This window comes from Rhopalosiphum maidis, chromosome 1 (genome assembly GCF_003676215.2).
Source record: "Rhopalosiphum maidis isolate BTI-1 chromosome 1, ASM367621v3, whole genome shotgun sequence".
Classification (NCBI taxonomy): Eukaryota; Metazoa; Arthropoda; class Insecta; order Hemiptera; family Aphididae; genus Rhopalosiphum; species Rhopalosiphum maidis.
Genome location: NC_040877.1, coordinates 57,593,274 through 57,614,297, shown reverse-complemented (window position 1 = coordinate 57,614,297; position 21,024 = coordinate 57,593,274). Strand labels below are relative to the sequence as shown.

The following is a 21,024-nucleotide window of genomic DNA, read 5'->3' as shown; positions in this document are numbered from 1 at the left end:
TATTTTCAACTACTATAACATCAAATGAATATGGGTTATCTGATAATATGAATTTGAAGTTATTTGTAACATACCATACGAGTTTAGCAACTTTCTCAGCCTGACTGATGGCCCCGTGGTTATGTAAATAATGATTTATGTTAAAACTGTTCATAGTTAAATATTATCTAAAATATTTATACCTTATGATTTTTAAATTATATTTGAAGATTTTAACTTCAATAAATTTAATCTCAAAAAATATATAAATAACTTATCTGTGTTACATTTTCTAAACCGCATTAAATATTTTAAAATTAAATAACCATACTACATTTTAATTAAATTTATACTCAAAACTATTACAAAATTACAAAAATAAAACTGTGACTTATTGAAGTTTCAAATAATAAAAAATGTAATAAGTGTTTTAATTGATACTAATAAAATACAAGAGATGAATATAATATATTCATAATTTATTCTATTAATTATTTTACTGTACAACTTAAAACCAGAATCCGCCGTAGGCTATAATAAAATGTATCATAATTATCATTAATTTAAAAATAAATAAAAGTTACTTTACAATTTTACAACATGTTCAAATTTTCTAAATACTCTATTTGATTTTCATTTTTCTGATATGTATAATAATATATATTATTAACCCTTAATAACTCCTTAAATGTATAATGGTATTTTTATAGCAATTAACGAAGTTTAATCTATATTTATATGCACATGCAGGGTGATTCATTGAGAATTGGTTTGTATGTGTTAGAATAATAGAAAGTCCGTAAAATCATAAAATAACGCATACACTTGATGAATCACCTTGTATACAAAGATTTGAAAGTTAAACACTCCTCACGCCGATGAGGTTCAAATTAAACACTACCTAATATTAAATATTATTATAAATGTTCATACATGATTATATCTACATATATTGTAGTTATATTTATGTATCATGTATACCTATATACTTAAAATACTAATCAAATTGTTTAATTGCTTTTTAGGTTATGGAGACTGACGTGAGTCAAGACTTCGAAGACTATTGGAACGAGTATAAGATCATCCAGGAAACAAGACAACTTGATAGTTACCTGGACGAAGAATGTCCACCAGAACAAGAATTCGCCGTCACTCATTTACCGGAAGGCGCCGTGGAAGCCGATTGGCTATCATCCGCTGGTCTGTCGTTCCTGACTGAATCGTTCGAGAACGGGTGCGAAGTTCCTGATTCGGAACTTGAACCGGCGATTAGGCATCTCTCCACCAGACAAGCAGACGCTGTCAGGCTGAGGGTGCATTCACTCAATCATACAGTTAGACAAAGGGGTAGACAGCTAAAGGCAAGACACAAAAAACCTGATATAAGAGACGTTTTCCGCGACTTTGAAGTAAGTTTGAGTATTCAGTGAAGAAAACTAGTAGATGTGTTCAACAATTATTGTTCAATATTATTAGTGGTATTTATAGTTTGGGATTAGAACTATAAATGATTTTTAACTAAAAGCTGTCGTTCTTATATTGTTTATCGATGTACAAAATAGTCTTGAAATATAAAATACTTGAATACTAACTATTGTTGCTATTCATCAATCTAATACTAATCGTCAGACATTTTTTACATACGATTATAAGTATGAGGTACAAATGCGTATATATTAAGAAATACGGTACCATATTTCACTGTTGGTTATAGTTGAGACTTTAAGTATAAATTACATTTTTATGTGAACATCTATAGGCGTTACAGTAAGTACTTACTGACACATTAATTTATGATTTTTTTTTTTTTAATGGCGTTAATTCTTATTTGATCCGTAAATTATTATCTCGTATATTATATCATTATGTAAAATACTGGTGTCTGATATTCTATTCGTGACTAAAGGATTAAGGAAATTCTGGAAATTCAATAATTCATCAGGTTAGACTACAAAGCAGAGAATTTAATCATAATGACAATAATAGTATTGAATGCCTAAAATGTTAATGTCATTGTTTCACATTTTGTTATTCGTGTATCTCTAAATTATTTATACGAATTTAAACATTGTGTATTTTGTGTTTACGTTTTATGTATCTAAAAAATAATCTAATGAAACAGTGGCGTGTTACAATTTCGAATAAGCCGAGTCTCAATTGCTTTATACATTTAGGCGGTGTCTATAATTGGAGTTATACGCACAAAGAAAATAATAATATATCCAAAAAAAAAAAAACCAGCACAATATGTTATGATAATGAAATTCTTAAAAAATAATAATAATAAAAATACAAATATCTGTAGTTTATTTCAAATAATTATATCAGGTATATGCGTGTACACAAATACACAATAACATTTTATTCTATACATAAGTTTGTGTGTGTGCATTACATTTTTATATTATATTTGTATATATCTATAGATGTTTGCCCTGGTTATTATTTATTTCAAAATTCATGTGTAATACTCATCGATCGTAGTTAGAAATAATATTTATTATAATTTATAACGCAAGCAGCAGGTATTCGAAAATTATATTAAAGTTGCGCAACGACGAATGCATTTTAATATTCACACGTTGTTATGCATAGATAAATAGAAAATTTTTAAAGGATGGGAAGCACTAAATTTTGGTAACATATAGGTAACGTACCCGAAGAATTTTGGTTATAACCAGCAACCGCTATGCTAGTAATCAAAATAAAAATATTTGACTAATAGATAAAGAGAATAATATAATGAACACAGATTTAAAAATTAATACATTATATACTTTAGATATATTTTATATTAATATTATTATTTGTTAAGTCATTTAAATAATATGATATAAATGTATTATGCATTTATAAATTAACATTTTACAGTTGTAAAACGACAGTCATTGGCTAATATATGACAGATTTAAACTTAAATTAATTTTTAATTATAGAGATATCGGATATATCGAGCGTATGATTTTAACTAATTGTATTGTATGTCCTATTCACTATAGGCAACACATATACATACATAATATCACTCGTTATTATGATTATCATGAACTATATATACGTAACTACGTTGAACCACACAGTCACTATTATGATATCCGTGGGATTTTCAAGCGTTTGGTTTTAACCACAGATCTCTAAATAATATAGAAATCTGTGATTTTTAATGAGTACCGCCTACCTATGTCAAATCCATTATCTATGGTTATGTGCCGATTGCCGATTTTTCAGCGATCAGATCATTAGACGATTAAACAATATTTTTTTTTATTATGTTCTTGTCAAACTGTTTATCGAATGTAATTCATACCTCAAGTTGAATATGATTGTGATAAAATTCCTTGGAAATGTACCTACTGTAAATTATTTTCGAGTAATATTTCTTAGTCTTTCTTATATGTACAACTAGAATTATAGTGTCTGACATGTGTTATCCAATATTTCAGAGTTTGAGTTCCAGTTCCAGATCGAGAAGCGCAACACCAGATTCGGATTCAAATAGTCCACCTATGTCATGGTCTCAAACAGAAATAGCAGTACCTACGCCATTACCTAAGTGAGTAGACAATTTTTCGCTTTTGGGTTACTGACCCCTGTATGGGAATCGCAAGAAATATTGCACAACACTTGACGAATGTAAAAACGTATGTAAAACAAATAGTAGTAACACCTATGTAGATTGTTAAAAAGTAATAAAAATAACGTATACATTGGTAAAATAACTTTACAATGGAATTAATTACTAATTGTTGGACAACAATATCGGTAAAAATATGCGTAATAAGTGATATCTAATGAAAACAGAAGTCATTAACACAAAATTGATTATACCTATTAATATTATCTTTAAGCGCACATAGTATTATTAATCTATTAGGTATGTGAATTATATAATATGCAAATACGGTTTCATAAAATGTTTTGTCATAGTCTTGCTTTGTGTTCGCGGTTCATTAATCACACATAATAAAACAAAATAGATTATACGATCAAATAAATGAATTTAATCGATTCTTGACAATCGTGTCTTAGCAATAATCTCTGTATAAACATGTTATACATATTTATTTATTTATATTATTCCTGCAGCTCTGTTGTACAATTGAACAATATCGTATAGATTAAAGTTTTATTTGTAGTACTTACGTACCAACAAATCGGCTACAATCACTCAGCTTATGTAGTAGCATAATCCCCGTTTAACGCGGACAACGTACTTATAGGTATTACAGTAGGTAGTACAGTCATTACTCATTATATTTTATTAACATGAGTTTTTTTTTTTATATTTCGATTGTGAAGATGTATCTCGAACATTCTGCTTAATTCATATCGGATTCACTAGACTACGATTATTTCGATTTAAAGATTTTATGAACCCCTATGGCTATATAGTATTATATATAACATATATTATACCATATAATATATGGATACCAAAATAACTCCCACGACGAAACGGTTATAATTTTTAACGAATATGTTGTGCATATCAATCGTTTATATCCTTTGTTCGCATAATTTTATCCGATGCTTTATTTTTTTCATTTTGACTTAAATATTTAATTACCAATCTGCACTATACGGTACATTTAATAATTTATTGCATACGAGTTAATTATATATTTAGCCTGAGGTTGGGCATGATGTTTATTATTCACTAAAATATACGCTACATAGAGAATATGCGTGCAGCTAAAAAAATAATTATAGCACACATGTGGGTAACCGCTAAACGTTTTAAACAAAAATTAATATTCATAAATCATAATATATGCCTAATCAAAAATCAATATAAGTGCTAAAAAACTGAATTTAGATCCTCGGAGATAGGAGTGCTTGAATTTATTACAAACTGCATATAGTTTTAAAATATAGATTTATTTTTCAACATTATATAAAATATTCAAATGCCTAATATTTAATAGCTCTAAACATTTTTAATACGAATTTTATTGGCTTTCTAGTAAAATGTAATTTTATCTTATAGTTGTTGAATGACGATAACTGGTAACTATTTTGCAATCTTTTTCTTCGCAAAAAAAAATAATAAATGGGCCAATAAAAATACTGAATTCTCAAAGAACTTTATACAATGTACATATATCTACGTTTTAAAATACTACAATATCTAACTGCTACTTTTAAAAAAAATCCAAAGTAGCTTAAACCAAATTTAAAACATAATTGTATATGCTCGGTTCTTATAAATACATTTGATAATAATTGTAAAGTAATATTTTATTTGTATAGCATTTCATACACGCAGTATAACAATATTGCTGGCATTTCGTTTAAACTAGAAAAAAATGGCAAAACGCTTATTTTCGATTTACGCCTACAACAATATGATATATCCCATGGACCACATTTCGTTGGGTTTTCTCAAATCATCGGACAACGGAAGTTTTTTTTTATAACCCAATTCTGATAGCACTTCTCGAGCAATCTGACATAAATCGCCTAAATCGTGCATTCGTGTAAATAATAATAAGATACGGCAGGACGACAAAATAATCATTTAAAACCGGTGTTGGTAATCTAGTCGTGGGTCACAGGAATTAACACTTGAGTAGTAACTGATGATGGTCCAATATTTTATTATCCCTGTTGTATCGCAGATGAGTGCGTGTGTTACCCACACGCTTCACAGTCACAAGCTATAAATACAACGTTTACATATGCTTCCCATTACATCGTGTACTGTAAAGAATGACGTGCCTAGGAATTTGGAAAGAGAAGAGGTAGAAGGATGTCATAAACAGTAACAAAAAAAATGTATTATATAAAATCATCCCCTCCCGCGCTTGCCACTAATTATATACACTAGCGGTCACCAAACTTCAATTTTAGAGCTACCCATTTATTTTATAGATAAACGAGAAGCCTTTAGCTAGCCAAGAAACATACATAAGCCTAACACAATATAATTATATAGATATTAACGGTCACCTACGTTCAATTTTTAATTTTTTTTTTATAAACATATTGTATATTATTCTTTGATGATGTAGTATAAATCGTTTAAATCCATTACAAAAATAACATCAGTAATATCTGATTTAAAATTATGACCTCAAATTTAAATTGTAATTATTATTAATTAAGATATTATGTTATTGTTATGTACAATAGTTTGATTTCAATTAAAACATATAGATATATAAGCCATTATAACTAATCACAATTAATAAAAAAATTATAACATTTTCTATGTATAAGTAATAATAAATATAAAAAATATAATAATATAGATAGGTAATACATAATATTCATTGTTCAATACTATGTAATATGCACCTAAGTATTTGGATATAATATTGAAAATTGACACTTCTAGTGAAATTCTTTATACTCAAATATCACATATATAATAAATAATAATATACATATTATATATTCATCCCCTCTCGTTTTAATTCACTTCCACTGTTCGGTTTTGCTGGCTAGTACGCACAATAACCGCGTGTCCGTCACGTCATGTCATTGTACATGTATAAGCGAACATATAATACCCTAGAACAGTGTAATATAATATAATATGATCATTGATCAAACACAATGAAGGCATAATTACCATTTGCAAAAAAAAAAGGACAATAATAATATTTTAACACTTTTAATACAGTCCACCTTCTGCCGTATACCTATATACTGATTATGCATCGTTATATTTTACCACAGTAGTTGGCTGTCGGCATTGGACATACTGATGCACATCATACAATCTATGCACACTCGCATTAATGCGTGTCAAAAATGAAGTAAAAAAAAAATGATCGATTCCCATAAAACCGTATCAATGTCTACGATGTCACATCCAAAACCATTGAGATATATAATTTATTTTGTTTGCATTTTTTTTCATAGTGAAACATATAAAAAAAAATCACGAGTAAAATTTTCATTATTAACAATAATCGTTCATTAAAAAATGTCATTTAAAATTAATTTAAAAGAAAAAGAAATTTTTTACCAACAGCAACGGCTTACCAACATTTGTATAGTGTTCACTTTAAAATAAAAATTCAACTTTTCATATTATTATGGTAAAAATAAAATCAACTAAACTATTCGATTAAAATGAAATTTGTTGTCATGCATTCATTATTTCCCAATCAAAATTCTTGCACATACAGAAATTAATTTTATAAAATTATGTTATTGTATACATAATATATTATATAACCTCGTAAAAACCTAAAAGGTAATTATTATTATAAATATTATTTAATCGACTTATGATTCTTATACAAAATTGATCTTTTTTTTTAAAAATTTTAAAACAATGAAATAGGTATAATTTAAAGATATACCTAGGTTCTCAATTAAAAATACGGATCATGCATTTAATTATATTTTATAACTTTTTACGATATTCGTTTGTAGTTACATTCAAATACATTTTAAACTATAAAAATCTGATCTATCTACAATTTTACAATTTCCTACATTCATTAGATTAGTAAGCTTAGATCGCCTGTATATATTTTATACAACACTGCAAAATGTTGTCAATCTTATATTTTTAAATGTTAAAATCTACAACAGACAAAGACCTGAATTAATTTTCCTTCTGTAATCTTAATTTTCTTTTACCTTTCTTTCTTTTGCATGTATTAACGTCATGTGGTTAATTTATAGTTTATAAGATTTCACTGCCAGGAAACGTTGTTTTTCAATTATAATTTATAATAAAATATAAATAAAATCATACAAATAAAATGTTCCACCTTAGCATATTTTACGTAATTTATAACAGAGAACTCATATAATATATACTTATACAATGATATTTTATGTTTATATTTCTCAAGGTTCATATTCAAATTTAAAATTAAGTTAAACACATATGTAAATAAAATCTTTTAATACCAAGATTTACTATGATGTGATTCTGATATATATACTTTTAATATAAAGTACACATGTCATAAGTATATATAATAATCTGCTGTTATTTTATGTACATCTACGATTACACGTTCAACTCTATTACATGTGTAATGTGTATTAAAGTATTATATACAAAGTAACATAGGTACTAATACCAAAGTAAATAAAAAAATGATTCTACGGGTTATATTGTAGTCTAGGAGAACGCATTTAAAATTGTGCTCAAAAGACATTGTTTCATCACTGACGCATTATGTTAATATCAGAAACGTACAATTTAATGATCAACATTGACAAGAGAGGGAAGTCAATTTTTCTCGGTCAAAGAACTTGAAAATGTATACAAGATTTCCTCATAAATGATTCTTATAGCATTTTAAAATAATATAAAATACACGGGTACAACTTTTTTTTTTATAAACGTTTGAAATTAAAATATTGACTAAATTCATCATTTTGTCAATGATCAAAAATTAGTTCAAATTCAACTTGCCGTATTGATAATAGTAATATTAATAAATTATAAAATATTCTTAGAAGTTAGTTGACACCTTATAAAAGTTTACAACCTACTAATGATGTAGAACTCGTTGAGATCTGCTATATACGTGAGTACCCTGGGTTTTTAATAATTATTTTCTCCAATCTAATATAGCTGAATACATGTGAAAACTTTTTCCGCAAAATACTTGAAGACATTTTGGTCCTGTGATATTTCAGATTTTTTTATATTTACTAAATATAGTAAGTCCGTCGTAATTCCTCCTCAGTCAATGTTAATCGCAAAATTAATCATTAATAACTTAAGAGTTATCGCATGAGTATTTTAAATTTAAATATATGATACAGCAATTATGAAGAGGTGCGGTTGCTTGTCCCACTTCCACCGTGGCTATACTACTTCTGGTCAAATCATTACTAATGCTGCGGAACTGTATATTTTTTAATTTACAAATATTATTATTATACATATTTTCGATAAAGTATTTTGCACTAATTCGACTTTATTTAAATCAATAAATATAATATTAAAATACAATAAACTATGTAAAAAAAAATCGATTTATTTTTGTGTTGATGATTATGTTACAAACAAAATCTGAAAGTCATAATTATATTTTAATGATTGAGTGATATTCAGTATTCCTACTTGGGCACCTACCTGATAAATTAATTTAAAACTAAAAACATTGTCCCCATAGTGGCAAATCTTAACTGTAATAATAATATATATAATTACACGTGCAATATAGTTTGTCCCCTTAAACAAAGAAACGCGAAATTAAGAACCCTGTTGCTGAAAACAGGGTAATTTATTTGTTTTATTTTATTATTATTTGCGTGTTCGAAAACCAAATAATAAACCTCGGCGTATGACCGCGAGGTGGCTGACCGTGGCCAATCGTCTTAAGCAGTTTAGCGCGTTTATTATTATTACATATTATATACACATACTGGCCACGGCGTCGACTGATCGACTAGCGATAAACAACTATATAATATATATATTATATATGTGTACCTACCAATGTCCTTTATATATATATATATATAATATAGTGGAGATAACTGGTGAGAGCAACGACGACCTCCTATAGGGCTGCACCGCGCGTTCGGACTGCTTTTCTTTTCGTTAGTATGCCATTGCCGACTAAATCATAATATTAATCTCGACAAATTTTATTATTGTACATTTACAGTTTAGATATACCATATTGTATTATTATTACTATTGTACGCAATATGTCCGATTATAAAAGTAAAATACTTACTCGAACATACGATATATACATATATATATATATCGTATATGTAATATGTTTATAATATTGTAACCGAATGTTTTAGATACAAAAATGCTGGGTGCATTTAAATTACTGACTGTTTTACGTGTATACCAACTATGACGTTCGCCGAGCCCAAAATAAAATAATAATAATTCAGTTGGAAAATCTAATACATAGATATTAAGTATACCATTACTTTAAGTCTTTAAGTATTGGCGCGGGGACGGTGTAATCTTGCGAATACTGATTGGCATTTGCAAATTATTTTCAATTTTATCTTTTCCTGACTTATGAGTAGGTCCTACACAATAGTACATATACATTTCAACTACTTATATACATTTTCATAAACAGCGATAAGTTGTTGTCTATTAGTTTTTGCAATAATGTTGGTCAATATGATTTCTACTAATTGTTGATGTAACTATATAAAATATGGTAAAATTGTAGCTATCTTAAATAATAATAATAATAATAATAAAAATAGATGGATCTGGCAAGAAAGAATAAACTTAAGGGAAAAGATATCATCTTAGGTATTAGGTTCCTATTTTGTTTATTATGTTTATATATAATCAGTGTGATATGAATGTTGATGGAAAAATAGTTTTATATGTGGATGACGCATGCTATTTTCTGGTACAAATAAAGAAAGTCTAATACAAAAAAATAGAACTGAATTTTAATAAAGTAATAAAGTGGTTAAATATTAAAAATTATCTTTAAAACATTAACAAAACAATGTTTATAGTTTTTTCAATAAATAATATTGTACCACCGTTTGATAAAATCACTTTACATACATGTTCAAACGTATAAAATTATAACTGTCCAAAAATTATCATAGTACCAATATATACTGCAATATGGTATGGTAATATGGGGTACTTCTAAAAATATTCTTAAACCTTTAAGAGTATAGCAAAATAATATAATACGTTTATGTTTAAGGAAGAACAATCTCATAGGTTCCACTTATTCAAACTATAAGCCATAAGGAATTTATCATACTTCTGCTTGAATTTCTATAAAAAAAAAAAGCTCTCAGTTTTTCTTTATTAAATAGAATGATAAGCCCTTGAGTGGAGATAGATTATTTAATATTAAAGTGATATTATATCACTGATATACACTAATACAAATTTTGGTCAAAAGTTCATAAATTATCTTGATCCTGTTAATTTTAACTTTGCCGATTGTTATAAACAAAATTCTTGATAATAATACTAATATCGAGAAATGTATATTAATTATGTTTTGTTTAGTAACATTACTGAAATAAGTCAATATGTTTTATAGGTATTTTATTTTATGGTAGTTCTATAAAACTATATATTGTTATATCTACGTTTACTTACTACATATATTTAATTAATAATTTGTATTAAATGCAAAATAATTTAATCTCACGTACACTCCCTATACCACCACAAACTCATCTTAAAGGTGTAAGTAATTTTTGTTATTATTTAATAATAAATTTCTCTCTTAGAAAAAAAAAAAATCAAATTCAACATTCTGTACCTACTAACAGGCGAGAAACGTATGTATTTTTTGGAAAAATACATTTAGATGAATGTGCATTGACGGGGCTAATGCACTTTTGCTTTTACATGCGACTATCTATACGTATTTTAATCCACTTTCATTGATGATAATAATGCGTTTTGCGGAATACACGGGTTTCCGTTGTTATTTATACGCCTCGTCTCCTTCCTTCTATAGAGTACTCGAGTGTGTACATTAACGACTGTGGTTTAGTTTAATTTTAACTGTTTTTTTTTCCGTCGGCAAGTATAATGTAATATAATATATCATTTTTTGTACAATTTGTAATGTTTCCTGCCGTTCCAAGGCTCTCTCCACTCTCGTAATTAAGCGTCCGCTCGCTCCCGTAAACGGTCTCTCTCGCGCTATAGGTACTCCATGCGTATAAGTACTCATTTATTATTATTTTTACTCTCCGCGTTGAATTTTCCCACCAGTCAAGGTTAGCATTAATAAGCCACGGACACGACCAAACAATAGCTTATGAATTAACCACCGCAAAACGAAAGCTAGTCACGTTTTGTTTCGTTTGTTTTAGCGAACTCGATTTTATATATATATATATATATATATATATAAATATAATATTATATATTATTATTATCACAATAGGTTTTATATTTTCGGTGGAGTTCTACTATGTGTGTGTGGGTTACACGGAGGTTTTTCGTTTGATATCTTTATATGTAATTATTACCTGAAAAACCAACCAAACCCACAACACAATTCTTCTGTAAGTACGTTTTTGTTTTTAATAATTACGTACCAGCTGTGTACTGCATAATAAATGTTCACTCAACGAAGCTCACACGCACATATAAAGAGTGAAACTGTTTGTTTGATATCCCGGCTATCGATATGGGTGGAATTCTTTTACAGTGCTATGATAAAAATGTTCTTTGAATATTATTTAATGAACCAGACCATTCGATAGGTCAAGGATATTGCGAGTAATTAAAAATATGACGTGCTCCGGTATACGCGTATAGGTATAATAAGTAGTACGTGTTTTCTCGGGAAACCTCACTGATGGTATATAATACCACCTTGAAACCATGCACTCATCGTCCTGTATTAATAATACCTAATACAATTAGACGCGGACGAGGATATACACTGACTCGTTTTTTTATTATTCGTTTGACCGGTCGATCCGAATCTGTTACTTCACACCTATACGCGTCGGCGCTAATACGACCTTATATAGGGCTGTTATACTTTCCAGTTTGGCCGGGGCTAGTTTGTTTACTAGTTTTGAATAAACAGTTTAATATAGCGTCCCGTTGAACCGATTAAGTGTTTGAGACGGCCAACTATGCCAGTATCAAACTTCAATAATTTATGTTAACATTTCGTCTTTTACTAAAAATGTCTATAGAAGAAAAACAATATTATAAATAGATGATAACATAATCTAGTTGATTATTTTATGGGATTACAAAATCCATTTTAAAATTATTTTTCCAGCTCGGTAACGACAATTACTGATGAATAAATACATTGTTTCTGTTCTCCAGAACAATTCTTATTATCACTTATCGTTAATAATTGATAATTTTGTCAGTTAATCATCATTCCGATTGTAACGTTGAATTCGTTTTTACCTTACCTACATATTAATATGTCGTAGTGCTGCCCATTTCGTGTGGTATTCAAACTACGATTACATAGTGTATGAAAACCAGTGGTTGGCCGTGGATTCATAGAGAAATATTTGTCCCTACTAAGTACTTAAAATAAAGTATAGCAACCCTAGCCTTTTATATAATTTTATATTTCGATCTATTCAACAAAAAAATATTTCGCTGTTTTATATTATAATATCAAATATTTAATGTAGGTATCAACATTTGCTACTCGTATAGTATATTATATAGGCTAATATAAGCAGACAAAAATTTAAATACGATTAGTTACAAACTAACATTTACAACACATAGGTTATATACACTCAAAACACATTAACGTAATATTTTTTCAGATATACGGATCCTAATCATGAACTGACAGTTGCGTATTCAAAAAAAGATGTCCGCCGAATGCCCAGTGCGCCAGTTTTACCGTCAAGAGACATATTTCGCAGAAGCAATCGAAGCAATAATGGTATCGTCGCTTCTGAAAGTGGTGTGTATATCGTATATTTAACTGTTACATAATCATCAAAGTGATAATTTATAAAGTTACTGAGTACCTATCGTTATAAGTAGAGGTCGGATTTTTATGACTACACATTTGTTTCTGGTGTATGCAGTTAATGGAAGTAAGATATATTTACAATTCATGAATCATAGAATTCATAGAAAAATTTATTTTGCACAAAATTCATATAGAGAATAATCATTACGTGGAAGAATATTTTAGAATAAAAACAACATTTTTATTTTTTGGAAATATTTTTCCGAAGACGATAATTAATAATAATATTACATATTATTTGTAGGCACCAACTCCATTGTTATTGTAAACAAAATTAAACACAATAAATTAAAACTGTTATTGCAAACCAAATTAATTATATAAATTTAAACTGAAAAAGCTTAATGATTTATTTTCGTATAATGTTAAAAGAATATTTTGAATTTTTAAAGGACATAAACATCATATTTAAAGGATTTTGAGGGAATATACATTTCACTTCTTATTACTAGGTTAGGTTAGAAATTATTATGCTTTATTCTGCAAGTCATTCAAAAAGCCAACTCTATGAATTGGTGTATGGCGTGTACCAAGCATAAACAATAAACTTAATGTTGAACATTTTTAAATATTATCAAAATATATTCAAATATAGTAACAATAAAAGTACAATCAATGCAAATTACATTAATATATTTTAATTTTAACGTGGATCTACTCAATAAAAAAATTATTTTAACACTCGTAACCTTCTAATATTAGATCGAGTAATAATAATGAATTAAGTTGAAGAACAGTATTTAATTTACAAGTGATGTATTATAATTAAATAGTCATTACAGTATTAATTAAAAATATAGTTTTAGTTATTAAATAAAATATTGCAAGCACTGATAATTTTACTCGATTATTTGAATATTTTTTTATTCAATATTTATCCCGGAATAATTAAATTATTTTAAGTGCCAAGTAACAAATTACTGTGTGTCGATAAACATTAATGTTCTTGGACTCAGATACCAAATAACCTAAAAGCTCCAAAAGAGTCCCTTTTTACTAAGGTCGGTCCGACTTTGAGGTCAAATACCTTCCCCCCTAGGTTTATCTCAAAATGGTATAAAACGCTTCAAGTGTTTTTTACCAATGTGAAGAATACCTTGTGATTAAAATGTATTACAATAATTTTCTCATTGCTATTATAATATTGTATTGTTTGCATATTAATACATTATATTTAATTCCTTTAAATGTCCCTCCTCGCTTCACTCGTCAACATGCCACTTTTAATTTACCTACTTCCTCTTAACTAATTATTATTTAAATGAACCACATCGGCGCTGTATGTTTATTTGCCAATTCTGACCCCCTTATTTTCTATTACAAACCTAACCAAGTACTTTTAACGATTTTATTTCACTGTTATATCTCACCTGTAACTGTAATTTTAATTGTATCAATATTAAATGTAAATTAGGCTCACGTCCGTATGGTAAGCTTAAATAAATAAATAAATTATTAGGATTCGTTTATTTTATTTAGTAAAAACTAAAAAGTCCATTGCACAGTAATATTTAAAGAAATACGAATCTACCGAGTCACATAAATACATAATCATCACCCGATTTCCCTTATGAATATAATTATTATAATTTAGGTATATCGTAAATTGTAAATTAAATAATTTCACAGTTTTACCTATTAAGTACCTATCTAATTTTACTTATTATATATTTATATTACTATTACTTAAATCGTGTAATTTAAATGTTTTAACTCCGATTTAAACCTCGTGAAAATAGTATTATGATGATATTTTGTCAACCATTAGCTACTAAAGACAATTATCAAAATCTCGCCACTTTTCTTTTTCTACTTTTATTTTACTTTTACTTTTAAACCGTAAAAAAATACAATTAATAGTAACAATACCTATTTCATAATAAACTCTAATACCTAACTATGTTTTAATATAGATTTTGAGTGCTTAAAAAATTATTTAATAAAATCGATTGTTATCATTACAGATGGTATTACAATGGTTGGTTTTCAAAGACTTGGCACCGTACGTGGCTACAAATTCGAACAACGACCGTTACCTATGGTCAAAGACAGAAATCGTAGCGGTAGCGATCCACTCCATTTATACTCAAGTTCTTCTGACGAACATGTCGGTTCTCCTAAGTATGATGAATCTATTTTTCTATTTATATAACTACTTTAATGTTCAATTTCATTTTGACGTTTATGCAGCATGGATTTAGTAGTGCCTCAATCTAGCCTGACCCGCAGTCACGGTTGTTTATACGAATCAAACGATAATCACCGGGATAGTTCCCAGTACGTGGGATTCGAACAAATGTGGCAAAATAACAATTACCAAATGGAGGTATGTCTATAAATTATATTTTATATACACGCTACCTTTGAACTATAACACATAATAAATATAAATACCTAATAAAATAATACTAAAAAAAAAAAAAAATGTTTTAATTTTTTTTAACTACTTACAGAGATCCTGTTCTTCCGTTGACGAAAACACTGGGAGGACTTGGCCAGACTCTCTAAGTGACGAAGATTTGGCTAAACTACGCCCTCTCTTATTCCTCGAACTTTCCTCCATGTTTGATAGTGCTGGTATACCGTTTCATAAAGGAAAACCACATAAACGCAAAAGAAGAGAAGGTAATTAAAACAAATTCGGAAAAATATTACAAGTTTTGTTTAATTATTTTTTATTGATTATTACTGTTTTACCAGAAGGTACAATTTTTGGTGTTTCGTTGTCTACGCTAGTGGACCGCGATGAAGCTATCGCCAACCGCCGCGTTCAAGTTCCTTTGATCGTTCAGAAGGTCCTTGGACAATTGGAGAAACGTGGATTAGGTGAGCAAGGTCTGTTGCGTATGGCAGCTCCTAAGGCAAAAGTCGATAAACTGTGCGGTGCTGTCGAGAAGTTTTTCTATGTCAAGCACGAAGAAGCTGATCAGCTGTTAGAAAAATGTTCTGTTCATGATCTAGTTGCTTTCCTGAAACGTTTGCTCAGAGACTTACCCGGTTTATTGCTCACCCACGAGCTGGTCAATTTGTTTTACCAGAGCTACTGTAAGTATCTAGTGACCTATACTCGATTGTATACGCTATGAATAGTGAGTCCTATTAAACTGTTTTAAACCATTATGTTATTCTAAACTTGCAGCTGTACTAGATACTGTAAGGGCTCTAAACCTATTGGTGCTACTGTTACCTACGGAAAACAGGGCCACATTGCGTGCCCTTTTACAATTCATGTCTAAGCTGGTCGAATATCAGCAAAGACACGACCTAGAAAATAAAATGACCGAACACAACGTGGCCATGATTATTGCACCGTCTCTATTCCCCCCTAGGTAAGATATAAACGAAAACTCGTATATGTAAAAATTATAATTATATATGTTTTTTAATTATTATTAGGTCTGTGTATTTGGAGAAAAAAGACTTGCAGTCACATCTGGATCAGGCTGCCCGAAGCTGTCGTCTAACCGAAACTCTAATGAACCACATCGAAGAGTTATGCTTAGTTCCTACCGACCTTATGACCCAGCTGAGACACAACAACGAACTGTACCAATGCAGACTGAAAGAAAATAATAATCCAGTGAGTACACATTGCTTGACACTTTATACTTATGTCATTACCAGTTATAATTATAAATAACACTAAAAAGGTGGTGCTATAATTAAATAATCTTTATTTATTATTAATTAATTACATTTTTAACTGTACCTTATAATCGTTATATTTCTCAGGTAAGAAGGTTCCTTGGAAAAAAGAAAACAGATATTGTCACCAAAAAGATTAATAACGAGGTAGATTATCAAGACGGCGTAGTCCGCGTTGATGCGCCTCAATTTCGGATTTCTGGTATACCATTGTTCTTATCTGATTCCACCACAGTCGGCGACGTAATACTTAAGTAAGTATATTCCATAAACCATCGTATTATCATAGCATATTTAATTTAGCAATTGTCACGTATTCATTATTAATTTACTTATTCACTTTTTAAGGATTGTGGAAGAAGCTGCTAAACAAACAGTGACAAAAAATGGACACATAGGCAAACCTGGCCGCAAGGACCTCAAGTCAAGGGCATTAACTGAACTTGCCCCCAATGGAAACTTGTCATGCTTGTTAACAACTGCTGATCCTGATATGGCCACTCGGACACATTTCCTATACGAGACTGGTGGCAATATCGGTAATACGTCACATTTAATCGCTTAAATTATAAAAAAAATTAGTATTAATTCTTTAATTGACTGCTCGATCAAATGATTTGGTATTTACTTATAACTTTATAAGAATTTAATTTTAAGTTGTTTCGATAAATATTTAGTGTATTCAATAAGAAGTTTAATGTTTAAAAATTTTAAAGTCATATAAATCATCACATTCAAATAATAATTTTTGGTATAGTGATTCAATATTTTTTCCTTACCAAAAAGTAATAACAAACATTGTACACTATTATTTAACCAACAGCTCTTTTTATCAGTTTAAAAACCTGAAATTACTCGAGAATTAATTTATCAATATTTTACATTATTATACATAATTATTTAAACTATGCACTGGCATATTATACGACAATGTGCTCTACTTATTACTAGTAAAAAAACCAAAAGTGATTGTTCATACAACGTGTTCAAGAAGAGCTTGAAAACCATCCGATTGAAATAACTTTGAAAATAATATGTTCAATAACTAATAACTTTGTCACTGTATTTCACATTAACTAGCGAATTCGCCAAAACTTAAATTTGAAACAACTGGTATTTTGCTTAATATTTTATTCATTCTTGTGCTGATATATATCGGCAATATAATGTACTCATGTGTATTTTTTACGGTTGTGTACAGGTCAACGGCGCATAGAACCCACCGCCAACATGATGGCTGTATACCAAGTGAACCCGAACGCTCAGTGGTTTATCAAATGTGATCACAGAAACGGCATGACGCACATATGACTGACATAATGAAATGTCGTTTGAGTTGCGTTGCTTGAATTGATTTCTGTGTGACCAGTAGGGAGAGTAAAACCAAAAATCCATCATATAATTTTATATTGTTTTGTTGACACCGATTTATATTTATATTTTATACTGTACATTTTATTAAGATGCATACATATTGTTAATTCGTATTTGTATCATTTTTATTATTGCTATTTGCTACCTACTTGTTAATGAATTATGATACTATAATGACGTAATTTATTTATATATATATATTATTTTTTTATTATTTACTTTATTGTCGATCAAAATGTTGTATGAATAAAAAGAGGGACAAGATAAATTATTATATATTATACAATTTTGAAAATACAACTATATTTTTTTTTTTTGTTTTTACTCTTGACACTTTATATTGTATTAAAAGTTAAATATATTTTATCTGATACATTTTGTCAATATCGAAATTCAGTAACATCGGTCAGCATATGATTTTTGTGAAAAATATTATTAAAACCATTAAAACTCTGCGTATACAATTTATACAAATACTTAATAGTATACAATATTATTGTCATTTGTTTTTTTTTTATTATTATTATTTAATGTTTTACTTTTTTTTGTAGTTGCACATATAATTGAGCATTGTGACAAGTTAGAAATCTTTTATTGAGCTATAACTATTATTTCCATTTCAACTAGTAAATGTGTAAATGTGTGTGTAATTTAAGTTCAAAGAACTAAATTATATCAGCCTTAAAAGCTGCATTAAATATTTATACAATTTGTTAACTTTTATTCATAAATTGTGTTAGTTCGTCCGTTCATGAGTATTTTATCCTAGAAATTATGGTTATCTATAGTTAGCATTCAGCTGATAATGCTGCAAGTTACCAACTTGCAAAAAAATGCAAATAATACAAGACATTGTGGAAACTATTATAAAATCGTATAATATGTGATTATTATGACTTTATTTATACATTTTTTAAATGTTTAATAACTATTCATCTGGCTTTATATTAGTTTTAAAAAATAAACACTGGTTTTCTAATATTTAAAATAATGATTTCTATGACAACGTCAATTTAATTATATCATCACTTTTTATTTATCTACATAATATATCAGCGGATCTCAAACTCTAGCACGCATACCACTAGTGTTACACGGATAGCAGTATGGACTTGTGGTAGAAGTACTGAAAATTAATAAATTTATACTTTTACTAATTGTTTGTAGTGATTCTAATATTATTTTATGTGTTGTGTAAGTATACTAAGTATACTGTTAAATGTACCTAAATTATTATTTTCTACATTATTATTGTTTTTTTTTTATGTAATAAAAATTTAAATAGTTCCATTTTAAGTTATTAGTAGTACGAAGATTTATCTATAGTTAAAATATGTGTGGAACGCAAATAAAAAATTTGAGAACCTCTGGAATAGATAATTTAGTTGGGCTAATAAAATAAAATATAATAAATAAATCAAAAATTCTTTATTATTTGGTAAATTATGAACTACAGTGGTATATTTAGTCTTGGGAAACCGGGGACCAGGCTCTGGAGCCACCCCCAAAGTATGTCCAAGTTGAAGGATCACAGGACTTTTATCATTACCTACATTAAATAAATATTGAAAATAATTTGATTTAAAATAAATTCTATAGCATCTTACTCTTTCTGACTTTACTATTTCATGATTTAGTCTATGTGTTTTAGTATCTAGTCCTTTTATAAGCCCCGGGGCACTGACAAACCATAAAAAGTATAAAAATCACATCAACTATAGGCACATAAACTGTGTTAAAATATTTAAAAAAAATAATAATTTATTAAAACAAATATTTGCTATGAGATAAAAAAAACTGTTACTATTCACTAACTGACCTCATCCACAAAAAAATTGGGCATGGCGTTACAATTTGAAAATTTTCATTTCAAGCATTCACCTCCATAGTCCATATTAGTTTTATTTTATTTTTTCTATTTTTTAATTATAAAACAATTGAAATAAAAAGAAATGTATGAAATATATTCTTTAGTTTTAAAATAACTATAAATAATTAATGTTCTATTTTATTATATCTACCTATCTTAATCCGGGTCGGTGGACAGCCGTAGGTTATGACATAAATAATAGATCCAAGTAGTAAATACCAAACCTTAGTTAATGTATAATAAAATTGATATGAAAAGACATCACAACAAACATTACCTACATAGCATGTCGTTATTGTACCTATATTATTAATTTGTTGTTTTAGTGGTATGCATTGATTTTTCGTTTACCATTACCTAGTCTACCTATAATATGACACATGATATTATATTATATTTGTTGCATAACACGGAATATAAGTAGATATAATATAGACAATACAATTATAGTACGTAGTATAAATCGCGTGTATAAATAAATGATAGGCAAGTACTTGCGGACGCGCGGCGGCAACAACGATGTATTGTTTATACGCCGATTGACGCACCGAAACATTTTTCGCTTCTGCCTATAATATACACATCGTCAATATTATAATCGCGTAAAATAATACACTTACTGATTTTTGACGTCGACTTGCACACTTCATTTATATCGTAATTAGCGATACAGTGTATACATTTTATAACAACGACATTACGATGATTCATTATGTCAACATGTATTTTTTG

General features: G+C 28.4%; 1 protein-coding gene across 3 annotated transcripts in view; it reads left to right on the top strand.

Annotated features, from left to right (window-relative positions):
• LOC113556032 (rho GTPase-activating protein conundrum) overlaps positions 1 to 19,126 on the top strand; it is a 62,852-nt gene extending 43,726 nt beyond the window's left edge. For all 3 annotated transcript variants that reach the window (XM_026960746.1, XM_026960736.1, XM_026960756.1), the window contains exons 3-14: positions 1,005 to 1,388; positions 3,423 to 3,532; positions 13,189 to 13,331; positions 15,368 to 15,524; positions 15,594 to 15,729; positions 15,857 to 16,028; positions 16,104 to 16,448; positions 16,543 to 16,732; positions 16,800 to 16,983; positions 17,136 to 17,302; positions 17,397 to 17,587; positions 18,250 to 19,126. In XM_026960746.1, the coding sequence (XP_026816547.1) occupies positions 1,005 to 1,388; positions 3,423 to 3,532; positions 13,189 to 13,331; positions 15,368 to 15,524; positions 15,594 to 15,729; positions 15,857 to 16,028; positions 16,104 to 16,448; positions 16,543 to 16,732; positions 16,800 to 16,983; positions 17,136 to 17,302; positions 17,397 to 17,587; positions 18,250 to 18,359 (2,289 nt within the window). In that variant the 3' untranslated portion in view covers positions 18,360 to 19,126. The remainder of the gene's footprint in view (positions 1 to 1,004; positions 1,389 to 3,422; positions 3,533 to 13,188; positions 13,332 to 15,367; positions 15,525 to 15,593; positions 15,730 to 15,856; positions 16,029 to 16,103; positions 16,449 to 16,542; positions 16,733 to 16,799; positions 16,984 to 17,135; positions 17,303 to 17,396; positions 17,588 to 18,249) is intronic.
• Positions 19,127 to 21,024: the final 1,898 nt, after the last annotated feature.